The sequence below is a fragment of the Achroia grisella genome, unplaced genomic scaffold, assembly GCF_030625045.1.
Source record: "Achroia grisella isolate CSIRO2021 unplaced genomic scaffold, CSIRO_AGI_Agris_v1 utg5633, whole genome shotgun sequence".
In the NCBI taxonomy this organism is placed as follows: domain Eukaryota; kingdom Metazoa; phylum Arthropoda; class Insecta; order Lepidoptera; family Pyralidae; genus Achroia; species Achroia grisella.
In genome coordinates this window covers 160,909-175,921 of record NW_026712943.1, presented here as the reverse complement: position 1 = coordinate 175,921, position 15,013 = coordinate 160,909, and the positions used below count along the sequence as shown (strand labels likewise).

Sequence of the window (15,013 nt, the reverse complement as noted above, 5' to 3'; positions counted from 1 at the left end):
AAAAAGTAATGCATATAATCTGGTTTTTGTTATTTAATAGTTTTCTCTTGAAATAGACACAGGTCTTAAATTAAAATTAAGGTGGTGAAATAAAATGGGGGATGAAACTTTGTATGGAGATTCGTAATTTTTGAAGCTATAACTTTTGATGATGCAACTTTTTATTGAATATGTTTTGGGTCATTTTTGTTCATTTCATTCGTCAAATAAATATTAGTTTCAATATAAAGCTCATATAAATAGTTTATACCTTATATATTTCATATAAATATTTTAATAAGTTCTATGCAGTGAAAAATGCAAATAGCTTATTAAAGAATTATTTGTAGGTTTCTTATTTGTAAAATATCAAAGGTTACTACTAAGTATATGTACTTAATATATATGTATATATTTAAGTACATATACTATACAAACAGACACCTTAGCATTTATTAGTATATAATAAATGCTAAAGTGTCTGTTTGTTCCTTACGTTTTCACGACAAAACGGCAAATTTTATATAAAATAAATTGCGATACGAGTACAAAGACTATCTTTTACCTTAGAAAATAATCTAGAAGGGATGAAATTTTATGCAGATGAAGTCACTGGTGAAGGTTAGGTGATTATAAATTTGAAATTGTCAGTTTGTTTTCCTTTCACAACTAACCGCTAATACATTGAACCACGCGAGGAATCGAATCTGCGACCGTCGGAAGTAAAGGTCACCGAAGCCGTCATATTTTTATCTGAAAATAAGCGGACATTCGCGTGTAAAAGTACAGAATATAACTCATTGTGATTGCGCTCTGTTCCATTTCTCGATTATCAGATAGCATTGACGATCAATTGCTGGTAATGATTAGGTACAGAACACTACGAAAGAGGTATATTCACTGCACGCTGGCCGCTTCCATGGAATGGAATTGCTGGAATTTCTGTAATTATCAAGTACTTCGCTCGGCTTCTCTCATAACATAATGAGATTTGAATATATGTATTATTATAAACATTTTTCATTTGAAAAGAATACGAGTTGAGTTCCTTGTTCGGTCTTCTCATCTCAAAATCAATCCGAACTGACGGTAGATTTGATATATCATATGAATAAAGATATTTTGGATTTGATTTTGAAATATAATTTTGTATATTATATTAAGGTTATAGTTTATATTCAGGTAATATTTTGTCAACTAAAAAGTTGTCTGGCAGAGATTGCATGAATGATAAGACCGCCCCGTAGAAGAATTATATAACAGTGTAATTGAGGTACATAACCTCAATTACTGAAATAAATTAGTTATTAAATATAATTAAGAGGCAAATTAATAACCAGTATAAAGTTTTAGTGAATAATATTGGAATGGAAAACTCGCCTACGCTTACGGTTTATGCTGGCGGGAGACTAGTAGATAATGATAACGTGCATGGGGTCAGGCAGTTAGGTTATAGTGACAAATTTACCAGGAGTTTAGTGATTAACTTATGGTGTCCAGGGTAAACCATATGGAGGTCAGCCCATATTTAAAACAATACTATTTATCGATTAATTATTAACAATTCCTTTCACCCCTTCCGTACATAATAATGAAATATTAGCAAAAATAGAAGTATTAAAAACAAATTATGTAACTACAACGTAACGACAATTGTCATCAAGCAATGTTGGATCTATCAAAATATATTTTGAACTTTTCACAGTAAATTGATCAGACCATGCAGATGAAGGTTTTAAAATATATGTTTTTAATTTTGCGCTTTACTTCTTGAAGAAATTAGGCTTCAATAACCAATCTTCATTAGCTATCACTGACAGTAGGTTCAGTATACCCCTACACATAATTCTGTAAAATGACACAACCAATTTTCGTGTTTATATATTATTATATTTATAATATGTGTACATATTTTATTGTTAATATACAATGTATAATTGGTATATATTTATAATATGTGTATATATTTCATATATTATTATTATTTACGTTTCTTTCATTGCATTCATGGGCCACCACCTGTCTTGTCTTTGCTAACCACAGGCTGCTTGGAAGAGATTGCTCAAGCTATAAGGCCTGCTATATAAATTTTATTGGTTATATTATTTCAGGTGCAAATTTACAAAGCAAATATCGATATTAAACCACATTGTGTTCAATTATTCCCAAGTCCCAAGCGAAGCATAAAACATTGACAGTTGACAATGCCTCTGACTACCTCAACTGGAAAAATAGTCGTGATCGTATGAATATGTAATCATTGCGCGGTGGTATGCTCATTGTGATCAGTTCTACGCGACCTGCGTCAGCTAATATGCCCTTGCTCGACTTAAGGTCGTGCCTCTCCATTACCTCGGTTAATGTCAACGTACACCAGTTTTTTTTATGAAGCACTACATTTTTTATCTTTTCGTTTCGAGATGTACCTGCCCCTAGGGATGTGACATTATGCCAAAATATGGACTGTTTGTTAGCATTATAATCGATTAAAAAATCGATTGTGGCTTAAAATTTGATTGGCCAGTTTTTAGGCTTAGGTCTTATGGTTTGTGAGTTTTCTTAGTTTCTTTTTTAAATAACCATTTAGTTTTTATATTTTGCAAACCGCAATCTTGACTTTTTGGTACATAAATATTTGATCTTGTTCTTTAAGGTCACTTGTTCGGTTGAAAAAATAATTTGAAAAAATATCGATTATTAATGAATCTATATTAGTAATATTGATATCGATTGATAAAAACGATTTTTTATTGAATATTAAATAATTTTTTTCCATAATTGAATATTTTTTCGCATCCTTACCTGTCCCAGGACCAGTTCTCATATTAATCATACCTTTTTTGCGACAATTCTTTATTTCTGTAAAACAAGCACTTTTTGTCTCCCAGTAGTCTTGTTAATTACATTATTAGTTTTTATTACAAAGGAAGTAGCACTATTACTATACAATTGTTGACATTGAATAATTATTTTCAATGTCTTTTGAATAAAATTGTGCTCGCTTAAAGCAATCATAATTAGTATTTTATTTTTTCGCAATCCGATTATACGCGGAGCAATATGGGCGTCCCTCTGGGACCTTCGCAAATCTTATTACAGGTAAGAGAGTTCCGAACTCATGTCCCCTTTAGCTGATTGGTTCCTATAATTCTTTTTATTTCGGAAATTTTATTCTAAGATGGATATTTATTTGGTAAGTGCTTTTAAAGATTTATTGCAATTTATTATTATAGAATGTCTTTCTAAAAAAAACTCAATAGTCGTTTATTATTCTATTGTTTAAAAAATTGGGTTGGAAATCAATTAGAATTTCTAGATTAAAAATTCTAATTGATATCCGAGTCTTGCTTTTTTGAAGGTGCAGTTAAAGCTGATTTTCTATCATTACAATACTTTTGTTACGTTCTCTTCATTTTAATCTAAATTAGAGAATTTAGAACAATGAGGGGCGAAGGAAGTTTTCAGTTAAGATCTTTAGATAATTATATTTTTTATTTTCTACCTCGGTACTCTAGTGGTTTAAATACCGCCTTACTTCTGATAATCACGGGTTCGATTCATGACTATAACCATATATATAGAGTACCAACAATCAGTCATTAAAACTTGCTTATCTTACAGCTTCTATTCAATTTAAAGTCTCGTGTCCTTAAATTTATTGCTTTTTTGCTTCACTTTTAATCTAAATTGACTGCAGCTCAAAACTTAGAGACTAAATCTCGTTTTCCTTTGCCAAGGAGATAATATGTCTTAATTACTAATTCGAACAAACAACTATTACATGTCTTATGGTCTACCGTTTTTAACAAAGTTATGATCAGAAGACTGTAAAGATCACTTACGAATAGTTCTTTCGATTTCATCTTTTTTTCTCTTTTGTTCATATAACTTAATTATGAAAGATTCTTTACAAAGGTTTATCAAAGAGGTGAATAATTTTTTTTCAGCTAAAAATATCATTTATGTTTCCTATCAATGTTAAAGGATTCCGTAAGTAATTTTCTTCATATGTAATTGGAATCATTCCACCAAAGCGGGTCATTTGTAAATGATCAAGAAATAAAACATCTGTTTTCACTCAAACACATATATTTCTGTTTGGCATTTTTACTTTTTGGTGCTCCATTTTTTTATTTTGTGTCGTTTTAAATTATAAATAATACTAGTAGTAAAGGTCTCGCAAAACCTGCACAGCCTCCCTTAATGGGCAATCGAGAGCTCCGTGTAGTTTCCGAGGCATGGGCAATGAACTCGGCAATAAATAATACAATAAGGTACAAAAAGTATTCAACGAAGTACCATCCAATGGTTTTCACACTCACTCGCTCTACACATGTCAATAACACTCTTTATATCTATAATATAACTAGCTATACAGAAAACGGCAAGGCCGCGTGCACTGAACCGGTGTGGATTAATAACAGGGTAATCACTCGAAGTGAGAGCCCTTAAGCTTCTTGACGGCGTTGGTGAGATGCAACATTTCGGTGTTGAGTTGACCGATCAGCGTCTCCAGCTTGTCGACGGAGTCCAACACCTCGACACGCTCAGTGTGAGGGTTGAAACGCACCTCGAAGGGTCGGGACATGGTCGACACCCAACGTCTACAAACAATACGTCATTAGAACCTGTTCTATACATCATTCACCTTAAAGTGTCATTTATTTATATGTTACTAGCTCCTCGGCCCGGCTTCGCACGGATGTATATGTATTATATAAACCTTCCTCTTTAATTACTATATCTATTAAAACAAACCACTTCAAAATCCGTTGCGTTGTTTTAAAGGTTTAAGCATACATAGGGACAGACAGTGAAAGAAACTTTGTTTTATACTATGTAATGATTTAAGTACTTCAATAGAAGAATATTGATTGTTTTCTATGAAAAATAAATGTTTGTATTCCAATTTCTGCTTACTAAATGTAATAGTGGGTTCCCAAAAACCACTGAATTCTTATAAATACTAGCAGTACTGTTTCAGCATTAATATTTTTGTATACCTACTAAATGTAAAGAAAATAAGGTTTCTAAGATATTTACCTAAACTTCTCTTTGGCATCCTCGAGGCTCTCAGCTACGTAGTAGATGGGTTGAACGTCTTGGTCTTGATAGGGTTGCACAGCAGTGGAAGCAGGCTCGAATGGCCTTAGCTCTGGCTTGTCACTGATGGCGTGCAACAGTTCACTAGTGGAAGACAGCAGCGCAGCGCCGTATGCTTTCAGCTCTTGATTTTCTTTGCACAATCCGAATTCAACGGTGAACCAGTATACCTGTTCATAAAATAATTCATTATAAGATTATAAATTAGTCGAAAGCATCGTTTCGCAAGCGTGGAGTCGAGATTGTTTTTAAAGGGTATTTGCAGTCTGTTGAAAAATAATAAATACAAACTACATATATGTAGATACAAAAGATTTGGTTATTAAACGAATGTATTTTAATGTAGTGTTATAAAATTAAATATTAAAATGTATCGCGGGGCGCGACATTTCAATGGTTGAGAAAGGATGGTATGTATATAATGTATTGAGTGCTATATTCAAAATTCGCAATAGCATGGTCCCGATGTACCAAGTCGCGTATTTGCCCTAATTACATTAATTATAACTAATTAGAGCAATTGACGATGAGAACTTACAGTAGAGAGCTTTTCGATTTCAGTGTCGGAAGCTCCGAGTGATGCCAACCCAATTTCTTGTGAGAATTGAGCGAAGCTGGGATCGGCCAACAGTGGGATATGGCCCAGAAGCTCATGTATACAGTCACTGCAAAAAAATATTATTGATATATAATATGTATAGGTGATATATAATATTATAGTATAAAGTATCTTAAGGTATTGTATCTCATATATTAAGTACAAAATCTTTCTTAGACCGTATTACTAAAGTTAGATTTTGTCCATCAACCACTTTAACTAAATCGAAGGATAGCTGCTATATACGCTACCACGTAATATATAGAATCACAAATAACCGCATTAATAATTTTAAGGTTAAATAAATAATAAAACAAACTAAGCGTAAATGTTATAAAATATTACATTAACAATGTTAAATAATAGTTTGCAGCCTTGAACTAACTTTGAAGTTATTACTACGGTGCAGTCATGCGCTACTTAGTGAACTGGAAGTTAATAACTCGATAACATCTCGCCTTTGATGCTACTAAAAAGTTAACGTTCAAACGCAGTAAATTGAAACTAAATTAAAGCGAGACGTTTAACGACATTACAGTTCCCATCACGGTATACCCGCTTCCATTAAACCAGCAAAACGATTCCCTGGTTGTCTCTATTACGTGACTTAGACCGGATTATTTATGGGGGTATTAAATTATCGAATACCCGTGTATCAAATACCCAGCTCAAATTGACTATACAAATTGTGAATGTCCTGATGCAAAGTTAAGGAATGAATGCTGTAAAATTTGCATTTCTTCCTCTGTATTTCTTATTAAAAAATGTACAGAAAATTACTATAGTTAGTTAGCCCCTTTTGCCCAGAATACTAGGTAGAGATACTAGCTAGAGGTACTACTGTTTCTATGTTATATGTATAGAATATATATAAAAGGCTCATTTCCCTATACTTTTTATTTTTCAAATAGTGTACGTATTCAAATGTATGTATATGTCTTTTGTTTCTAAATTTTAGTAGTTTCTAAAAAATTGTTTGAGTCAAAATCATTACACAGTATAAAACAAGGTCGCTGTCGCTGTCTGTACGTCCATATGTATGCTTAAATCTTTCAAACTACGCAACGGATATTGATGCGGTTTAATAGAGTGATTTAGGAAGGTTTATATATGTAATAATACATGTACACCCGGACGAAGCCGGGGCGAGTAGATAGTATCATATAAAACGTTAAAAATGTAGTTAGACAACTGTTAAGCGATGTCGTGGTTATAATTTAAGGAAGGGGGCCTTGTACCGTATAGGAATTGTTATATTGACAGGTACAATATAATTGGTACTGATTTACAATTGTATGTCGATTGGCTTAATTTACATAACATCTACAAGGATATAGCCGTTACTTAATGTTTCCGTAAAACACCCGTCAAGGTGTTTGTCAAGTAATTATCATTTCTGAGCCTAATTATCCGTAATGTTAAATTATTTATCAAAGTATGTTATATATGTTTGACATATATTATGCACTAATTGAGTGACAGATTTGTATAGAATTTCCGTCAATTATACTGTAGTGATTTATATTTCTTTAAATGAAATTAATTGAATATTCATATAGATTAAGTACACTGATTATAAATATTTTGATACATATATCTAATACTAAAGTTCCATATAATGGATATTCATAATTATGAGAATGGAAATATAATATTTATATGTTTAACAAAAATGTAATTTATTATTTTTTATTTTCCCGACTGTCCGACGAAGCGACTGTCATAAATATATAGAAAATAATATATTTATTTATATTACATACATAAGATATAGATCGATATTACGTAATATTATGTAAAATCATTTTTAAATGCTACAAAAGAGAGTATAATCGTAGATAATAAGCAAAGGAAGAACACTCTAATGTTTTAAAAATCAAAATAATATTTATACCCCGATGATTCAAATAATAAAGAATTTAATAGCTGTCTAACAAAAAAAGGTACATATTCGAAAAACCACGGGTTAGCAATAGCAATCATAATTACAGATTCCGCTATAAAACTGGTCAGACAGGTTTCGACTGTTTGTTTTATTTATGAAGATTCCCACACTTCATATTACTTATTCTAAATTACATGATTTACCTATTTATTGGCAGTTACATAACGTAATAATTTAATTAACATTTACTATAGGCCCACTGTATATAAGAATTTACGAATGTGAAAGTTACTATTGTAATATGAAAAAAAATGACTGTTACTTCACTATATGAATTGATTTTTTATTAATACAAACAGTAAGTGTTTATTTTTTACTCGTCATGAGGTCGATGTCACAAAAATATGGACAGCGCTAGCAAACAATAGATAAATTGTATATCATATCTAAAACTAAATATTTATGTAATAAGTACTAATAAACCTGATAAAAGACGCTAAAATTCGTCTATATACATGAAGGGTATAAGGTCACAATATCAGGTAGGGTGAAACTGGAATGGAAAAAACCTACTATCCACCTGATGGTCAGCAGTTACAATAGCCTATATCACGTAACAGCGGGTTACCATACATGCATTTTATAATTTAAATTACATATATATATATGTATCAAAACTTACGGTTCAGGAGTGTGGAATGGACGAGTGGCATGCCGGACGTATTGCGTAGACTGGAAGACACGGAAAGCGAGTGAGGCCAGGAAGTCTCGGGAGGTCAAAAGACCAGCAGCTGGTCGTACTGTGAAACCGGTGTGTTTGCGGAGGAAGTTGCTCACATCTTCCAATTGAGGAATTTGGTGAGGAACAAAGATCTTAGCAGCCACGAGCTTGCCAAATGCGGCAATATACTCAGAGCAAGCGTGCTTGTCCATGAGATCTAGAACGGTCTTGAATACTCTATGCCATGTGGCGTTCTCAGTTTCTGTGTAGGTGATGTGGGGGATTGGGTCTCCATATTTGTAAGCGAAGGCAATTTCGGCAATTTCCTTCCTTCGCTCTCTGTACACCTTATCAGCAAAACCAGGATGGTTCATGTCTAATTCAGGCTCGTATTTAGTCATAAGGTGGTTGCAGTTATCGAGATCAGAGGCGTGGCAAGGGAACCAGGGTGTCTTGCTCGAGATATTATTTTCAGAGACAAGGTTGACACCAGCGAAAGCTGTCGACTGACGAAGAGATCTAATCAGTTGAAGCAAGTTGATTCGTGACATGCTAACTTTAACGAGAGCATCGAATTGGACCCCGGTCATTTGAGAAGGTCGGGTTTCTAAATGTTGGACACAACCCTTGTAGTTGTCGATGGTTTTCAGGATTCGAGCGAGAGAACCCATTCCATCGCGCATGCGCAACAAAAAGGCAGCTTGTTGAATAGCCTGCTCGGCTTCATGGGATTCACTAGCGGCATTTTGTAAAATTACCTCCTCTTCAGTTAGGGTGTAATCTGTAAAAATATTATTAAATTATAATCGAATATTTAAACATTTTGGCTTACTTCTACAATATTTTACTGTTTTATTTATGCAAAGCGCCTACGATAAATTTGAAGACTAATGCTTTAATTGACATAACAGTTAATATATTTTCCCATCAATTACTTTAAGCGACTGAGTGATTGTGGTTGAGTAGTTATACGTAAACTTTTAAATTCCGACGCGTATAAAATTGACAAAACCATCATATAATTTTTAGTTTTAAAAGACTTTTTTTGTACTGACCTTCATCAAATTTCGCAGCATCGCCTATGTCGGCGTCGGCTAAATAAAACAATAAAATAAATTAAAAATAAAGAAAACAAAAAAAAAATAAACATAAAATAATAAAGTATATGTAATTAATGAAAATAAAATAAAAACAAAATTACCAAGTTGCCCATTTTTAGTTTCATCTTGATAGGTTCCATCTTCGACAGTTGGTGAGTTGTCGTCGTTACCAATATGAACTCCGTCTTGGAGATATTCAGAGTCCAAGCCAGAGTCTAAGATTAAAAAAAATAACCAAAATAAAAAAAAAATGTTAACCAAAATATAAAAGAAAAAAAAAATCCCTATAAAAGAAGGTTGAAGTTTGTATGGAGTATATTTTTTTTGTTATTATTACAATTATATTTTTACCATTGGCACGAGCGCGAGCCTCTTCTAGTACGCTTTGTTTGTTCTGCTTCACAACCAGCGTTTCAAAACGAGCATCATCTACAAGGGAACGACGACGGGATGGGTAGCCGTTCTGTAACAAATCATAAACATTCCATGAATACAGTGTCTTCTAGTCCTAAACAAAGCAGACTGAACTATGGGCACTAAAGAACTATTGAGAATATATATAAATAGAAAACAAGCAATTATACTCATGAATACAACTGTATGTATATTATGCGCGAATCGAACCTGCGACCATCAGAATTAAAACAGTTTGTTAAATTACTAAACAAGAGAGGCCAAGGCTGAATGTACAACGAGCTCTGATTAGTTTAGTATAGGATTTGAAGCTGACAATGATGACGACGTTGTTTCCAACAAATCACCCGCATTAGTACGTCACCGTAGTTACCGCGAGATTTCAACGAAATTTATCCTTAATTGAAATCCACTCAATAAATAAACGAATATTCGATATTCAAATTTCTAACTTCAATAGTTCTAGAATTAATTGATCAGTAGTCAAGATAATTCCTTTATGTGTACTTCGATATTTAAAAATAATTATTCATAATTGATTCACTTATACATGCTGATTAAATTTAATAATAATGATTTAATTTAAATTCTCATTAAGAATATAAACCTAGCAGTAACAGCAGCTACATAGGTTCTTATTATTATTTCTGCAATATATAAACGTAGCCTTTTTTGGTTAGTTAGCATTCACTGGAGCGCTTTATGTATGTCAATGATATTTGAATTTTAATTAAAAGTATTTAGTGATTGAGTGCTTACTGTTTATAATTGGTTCAAGTATAATTATTATACAAATATTATAAGTATTTATCATTTAAATATATGTAGTATTATTAATTTAAATATTATATCATTATATATAGATAGGTATAGTCAAGGTGGAAGGAACGATGATTATAAAATAGTCATAAAGATTCTCGTAATTATGAGTATGTAGATCATGAACAGATTTCCAAAAAACTATTATACTTGTACGTATGTTTATCAGTACTTTAGGGTAGTAATAGTTTATAAGTTTGGGACAAGATGATGCTGTTGTTCATAATTATTCGTATTATTAAAAGATTCATGTATTAAGTTTTAAAATTTATCGGAAGATTAAAATCTAATCGCAACTAAAGATTATCTATTATAACAGTCTATTTAACAACTACATTATATATCTTAATACATCATATCTACTTTTATTTTATTTTAACTACAACTTAAGTCCTTTTAAAGTTAAGAGAACTCGTAAATCAAGTTCATTCTAACACAAAAGTTCATTCGAGCACAAAAGGCGCGTCTAAAAATAACGCAATCTTCTAAATCCTTATAAATATAAAGCGGTCACATCGCGTTATATTTCATATGTGAGTAGGAATTGCTCTTACGAAGTTCCTAAGCTTATTTCCTGAGTGTGGTCGGGCGTAAAGTGCAGCCATTATTCCAGATCTCGCGACCCTCGCAGCCTCCGGAAGCGACATCTCGCGTTGGAAGTCTTTGAAAGGAGCAACGCTTTCTGGACCACTGCGCTCGAATGAGGCAATTACTACAACTTTGAATGCTAACTTTGCATTGTTGTAGACTCATTTTCACATTTGCTGACATATTTCCATATTTCTACTGTTCTAGAGAATTGATTTTCTCTAGTATATTACATATAGTTATATTATATTTATGTATGTATAATAGATATTTGCTCCATTAGCAGAAAAATATGTTTAATCAAAGATGTAAAGGTTCTATCTTCTGCTTCTTAAATTATCAATGGCTGGGCAGTATTCCTATTTTAAAAAATAGATCTTTAGAATAATTGTCCTAATAAACTAAACTAAATTACTAAGTTATATATTTCAGCTATTGAACTATGTTCTTTCACGCTGTGTTCTTTATATTTGAATCTGAATTTTTTATATGTTAATAATGGTTTTTAATATGGAACATTAAAATATGTAAAATCATACTATAGTTGTCGGCAAGGCTATATTGCGACTATTGTTACGTTTTAATAGATTTTGTAAACTTTAAGATTTTCCGACTTTAATTAAAAATAACTAAATATTTTGATTAGATTTTTATTATTAATGTAAGAGTGTAGTATCGTTAAGTTTTAACTAAAAAATTTACAATTCAACTAATACTTTCAATTCCATATTTATCTCAAAATTTGTGGCTCGCATATATAATGACTTTAAACTAATAACTAGCTGATTTTTCTTGTACTTAATAATATAGTTACACGCCGAAATTAATGTTCTTTATTTTTATTTACAATAAAGTCCATGTTACTGATAACATTGCTATATGTGAAACAATTATTAAAACTGGTTGTATGTGGATTTTAGTTTATCTTTTTTATGACAAATTTGAAATATTCGATATTTTCTTATAGTTTAGATTAACATTTTCCGTTGATGAAGTGTAAGCGCGCGTATAGCCGATATAAAGTCAAGTGCGCGGGCGTCGGCGTGGAGACCTAGAATTTTCCACTAGAGTGGCTGCGAGAACCTAACTATGTATGTCAAGGGTTGCACTAATCACTTGCGATTGTTACCGAGCCCCTGAAATAAAGTAGTGCATAATTACGCCCTCCCGAAAGCTTAATCTACGACTTGCTTTCATTTACGTCCTATTTACACGGTGACCGGCATTGAAATTGCGGAAACAGCGGTATCGGTGTATTATGAAGTTAAAGGTCCGCCTAACTGGAGAGGCAGGAGTTGTAATCCGGTTGATATAGCCTTGGTCTGTTCGAGTGGCCACTTCACCGTTCCAATCGGTCGGCGGGTAATTAACCGAAAGCAGAGAGCGCCCGCCGACTCCGACCTGCCACCCTATACCATTGTCTACCTGACAACACATCAAAGAATTCGGCAAAACATTGTCCATCATATGTTTCACATTTGAACGGCGACAACGTACAGATGGTGACTTTTTTAAACGTTATTTTAATGACAATAAAGTGCAATATCTTTAAATAGATGAGATTATCCGCAACAATACTTTGACCACGCCGAGGTAATTGGTCAAGGGCGCAACGAAGACCTCGATTACGTTTATACCTACAAAATAGGTAATTTTGGTTGCATGCATTACTGCAATTTACAATAGATTTGTTTGTGTTATATTAAAGGGACTTATGGGTCACAAATTTCGTATATTAGTTGCAAATAATACAATCTAGAGGTAGGTTACATAGATTAGATTAAGATTGGTATTGCCACTTGATTGAATTTGAACTATCTTTAACAATTGCAGTGTATTGGTGAGCGTCCGCGTCGCACCTCTTTGCATTCCGACCTTCGATGGTCAAGGAAATACAATCATTCAGGCACCAATTATAAAATAAACGCTAATTAGCTACACGTTAGTTTCATACCCAGTTATCGCACAGCGTTTAAAGAAGATATCAACAAAGGAAAATGGTATAATAAGCAACGCAAATCTACTACAATTCGATATCACTTGTGAATTCTTAAAATCGATATAACGGGCGATGATGATTGTGAATGAAATTTTGATGACTGTCCTAATTATTAAAAAGCATTATAGACAATGTCTGAGACAATTCGCAAGACAATTTCGCATCAGCTAATCAGCACATACTAAATAGGATATTTTACAATACATGTGACTACCGCGATACAAAAATTAAAGATTGACTCCAAGTATTACGTGTTGACGTTTTATGTTGACAATAGTAGTAATTAATCTGTTAGCACACAATGATGGGAATATAATTATGGCGAATGGACTAGACGTCTACAATAAAGTAACAGCTGCAGTTCCGGCGAGGAACTTTTGTAAACAATAACTTTATCTTCTTTTTAGGTAATAAAAAATATTCCCTCAGACGTTATGCAACTGTAGTCACGTGATGTTGTTGTGGTCTCGAGAAAGTGTATACCTACAGGGCCGCATTATGGTGTATTAATTATCATTAATTCATTCATTACGACCCCGTATTCTGTGCCGACATGATGTAGTGCAGTCCAGTGATCTTTGGACAATTAAACCACGAGCGGCCGGTGTAAATGCAACTTTTTAAAATTGCGGCCACTGATATTTAGTGCCGGCATCACTTTCTTATGAATTTAAGGCGATGTTTTATATAATTCGTATTTAATTGCGAAGATTGGACAATTTTAATATGATTTAAGTAGGAAACGTCAGGTTTCGTATGTACCTAAACAGTTAGCGGTAATTTAGCAATAAATACTAAAATGACATTATCGACACGCGGGAGATGTAATTAAATTGAATAGTCTAATTAGGAAGGTGTCTAATTGTACTAAGAGTACAATTTATGTCGTTTTATGTTATAAGAAAATGAAACGTAGACGATGTCGCGGTAATGCCGTTACTAAAATTTTAGTATACCATTATCAAATCATTAAGTTAATGGGACATTGGTTAAGGTGATTCATTTCTTCAGAATGAATTAAATCAATTTGTTACTTTACGTGATTCTGATATTCTGTTAGTTGTTATTAATTTTATATATTGTTTGTTTGTAAACAAAAAATATAACCTTCGCTTTCATGGACGGTCATATCAAATCAGGTTATTTAAAATATACAATAGTAATGTAAACAAAAACATATGATAAAACTTTTAAAGGTGTTCACAAAACTTTAACGGTGTTAAATGGTGACCGTCCAGGAAAACTTGGGGGTTGCAGGTGCCGGGCGAGCCCTGGCCTGCAAAGGCTAGCTGCTCACCTCGATGCTGTAGGATTTCTTGATGGCAAACATTTCGCGGTTTTTCTGGGCAGCGGCAACGGCCATATCTTCCAATAAACACACCACTGGGATCAGTAAGGCCTGAACTATAGTTCACTGCGCGCTCAGCTAGCGTAAGTCTGCGGGAGCTTTATGTCTCGACCACGGGCGTTTGCCTGTCTGTCTGCGACTCGAGCTGTCGTAATACTAAGGCTAACTAAACTTTGGATTGCAAACACACCAATGCATGATGACCGTTCGCAAGAACAGTTTAAATAGTGTTAGTCGCTTGCCTCCCACCCCGCAATGCCTTTCGTCGCGCATGCGTCATACTCCGCGTCCCGCGTGCCCCTCGCGCGGTCCTGCGACGCCATGGAAAACCATCAACCCTTAAATTTTGAATCTGTGGTGGTTCTAGACCAAGTAATTGTAGATCTCATATAAGTTTCAAAACATGAAATAAATAATGTATTTGGAAATAAACTTTATTGAAACACATTTAAATAGTTA

General features: G+C 33.2%; 1 protein-coding gene across 2 annotated transcripts; it reads right to left on the bottom strand.

The window, feature by feature from the left end:
- Positions 1–4,076: 4,076 nt before the first annotated feature.
- On the bottom strand, positions 4,077–14,761 carry LOC131848572 (tyrosine 3-monooxygenase). Of its 2 annotated transcripts, XM_059198487.1 has the most exons (8): positions 14,504–14,761; positions 9,738–9,849; positions 9,488–9,601; positions 9,342–9,380; positions 8,248–9,067; positions 5,621–5,747; positions 5,023–5,252; positions 4,077–4,583 (listed from the first exon to the last, which is right to left on the bottom strand). In XM_059198487.1, the coding sequence occupies exons 1-8, from the start codon at positions 14,567–14,569 to the stop codon at positions 4,409–4,411; spliced, it is 1,683 nt and encodes a 560-aa protein (XP_059054470.1). In that variant the 5' UTR covers positions 14,570–14,761; the 3' UTR covers positions 4,077–4,408. The 2 variants fall into 2 exon arrangements, with proteins under 2 accessions (XP_059054470.1, XP_059054471.1); XM_059198488.1 differs by lacking the exons at positions 9,342–9,380; positions 9,488–9,601.
- Between the last annotated feature and the right edge of the window lie 252 nt (positions 14,762–15,013).

Coding starts and splice junctions, on each gene's coding strand:
- LOC131848572 (XM_059198487.1), bottom strand. CDS start 14,569: ATGGCCGTTGCCGCTGCCCAGAAAAACCGCGAAATGTTTGCCATCAAG. Junction 9,602..9,737: donor GGCTCGCGCTCGTGCCAATG/GTAAAAATATAA, acceptor TTTTAATCTTAG/ACTCTGGCTTGGACTCTGAA. Junction 5,748..8,247: donor CCATTCCACACTCCTGAACC/GTAAGTTTTGAT, acceptor ATTTTTTTGCAG/TGACTGTATACATGAGCTTC.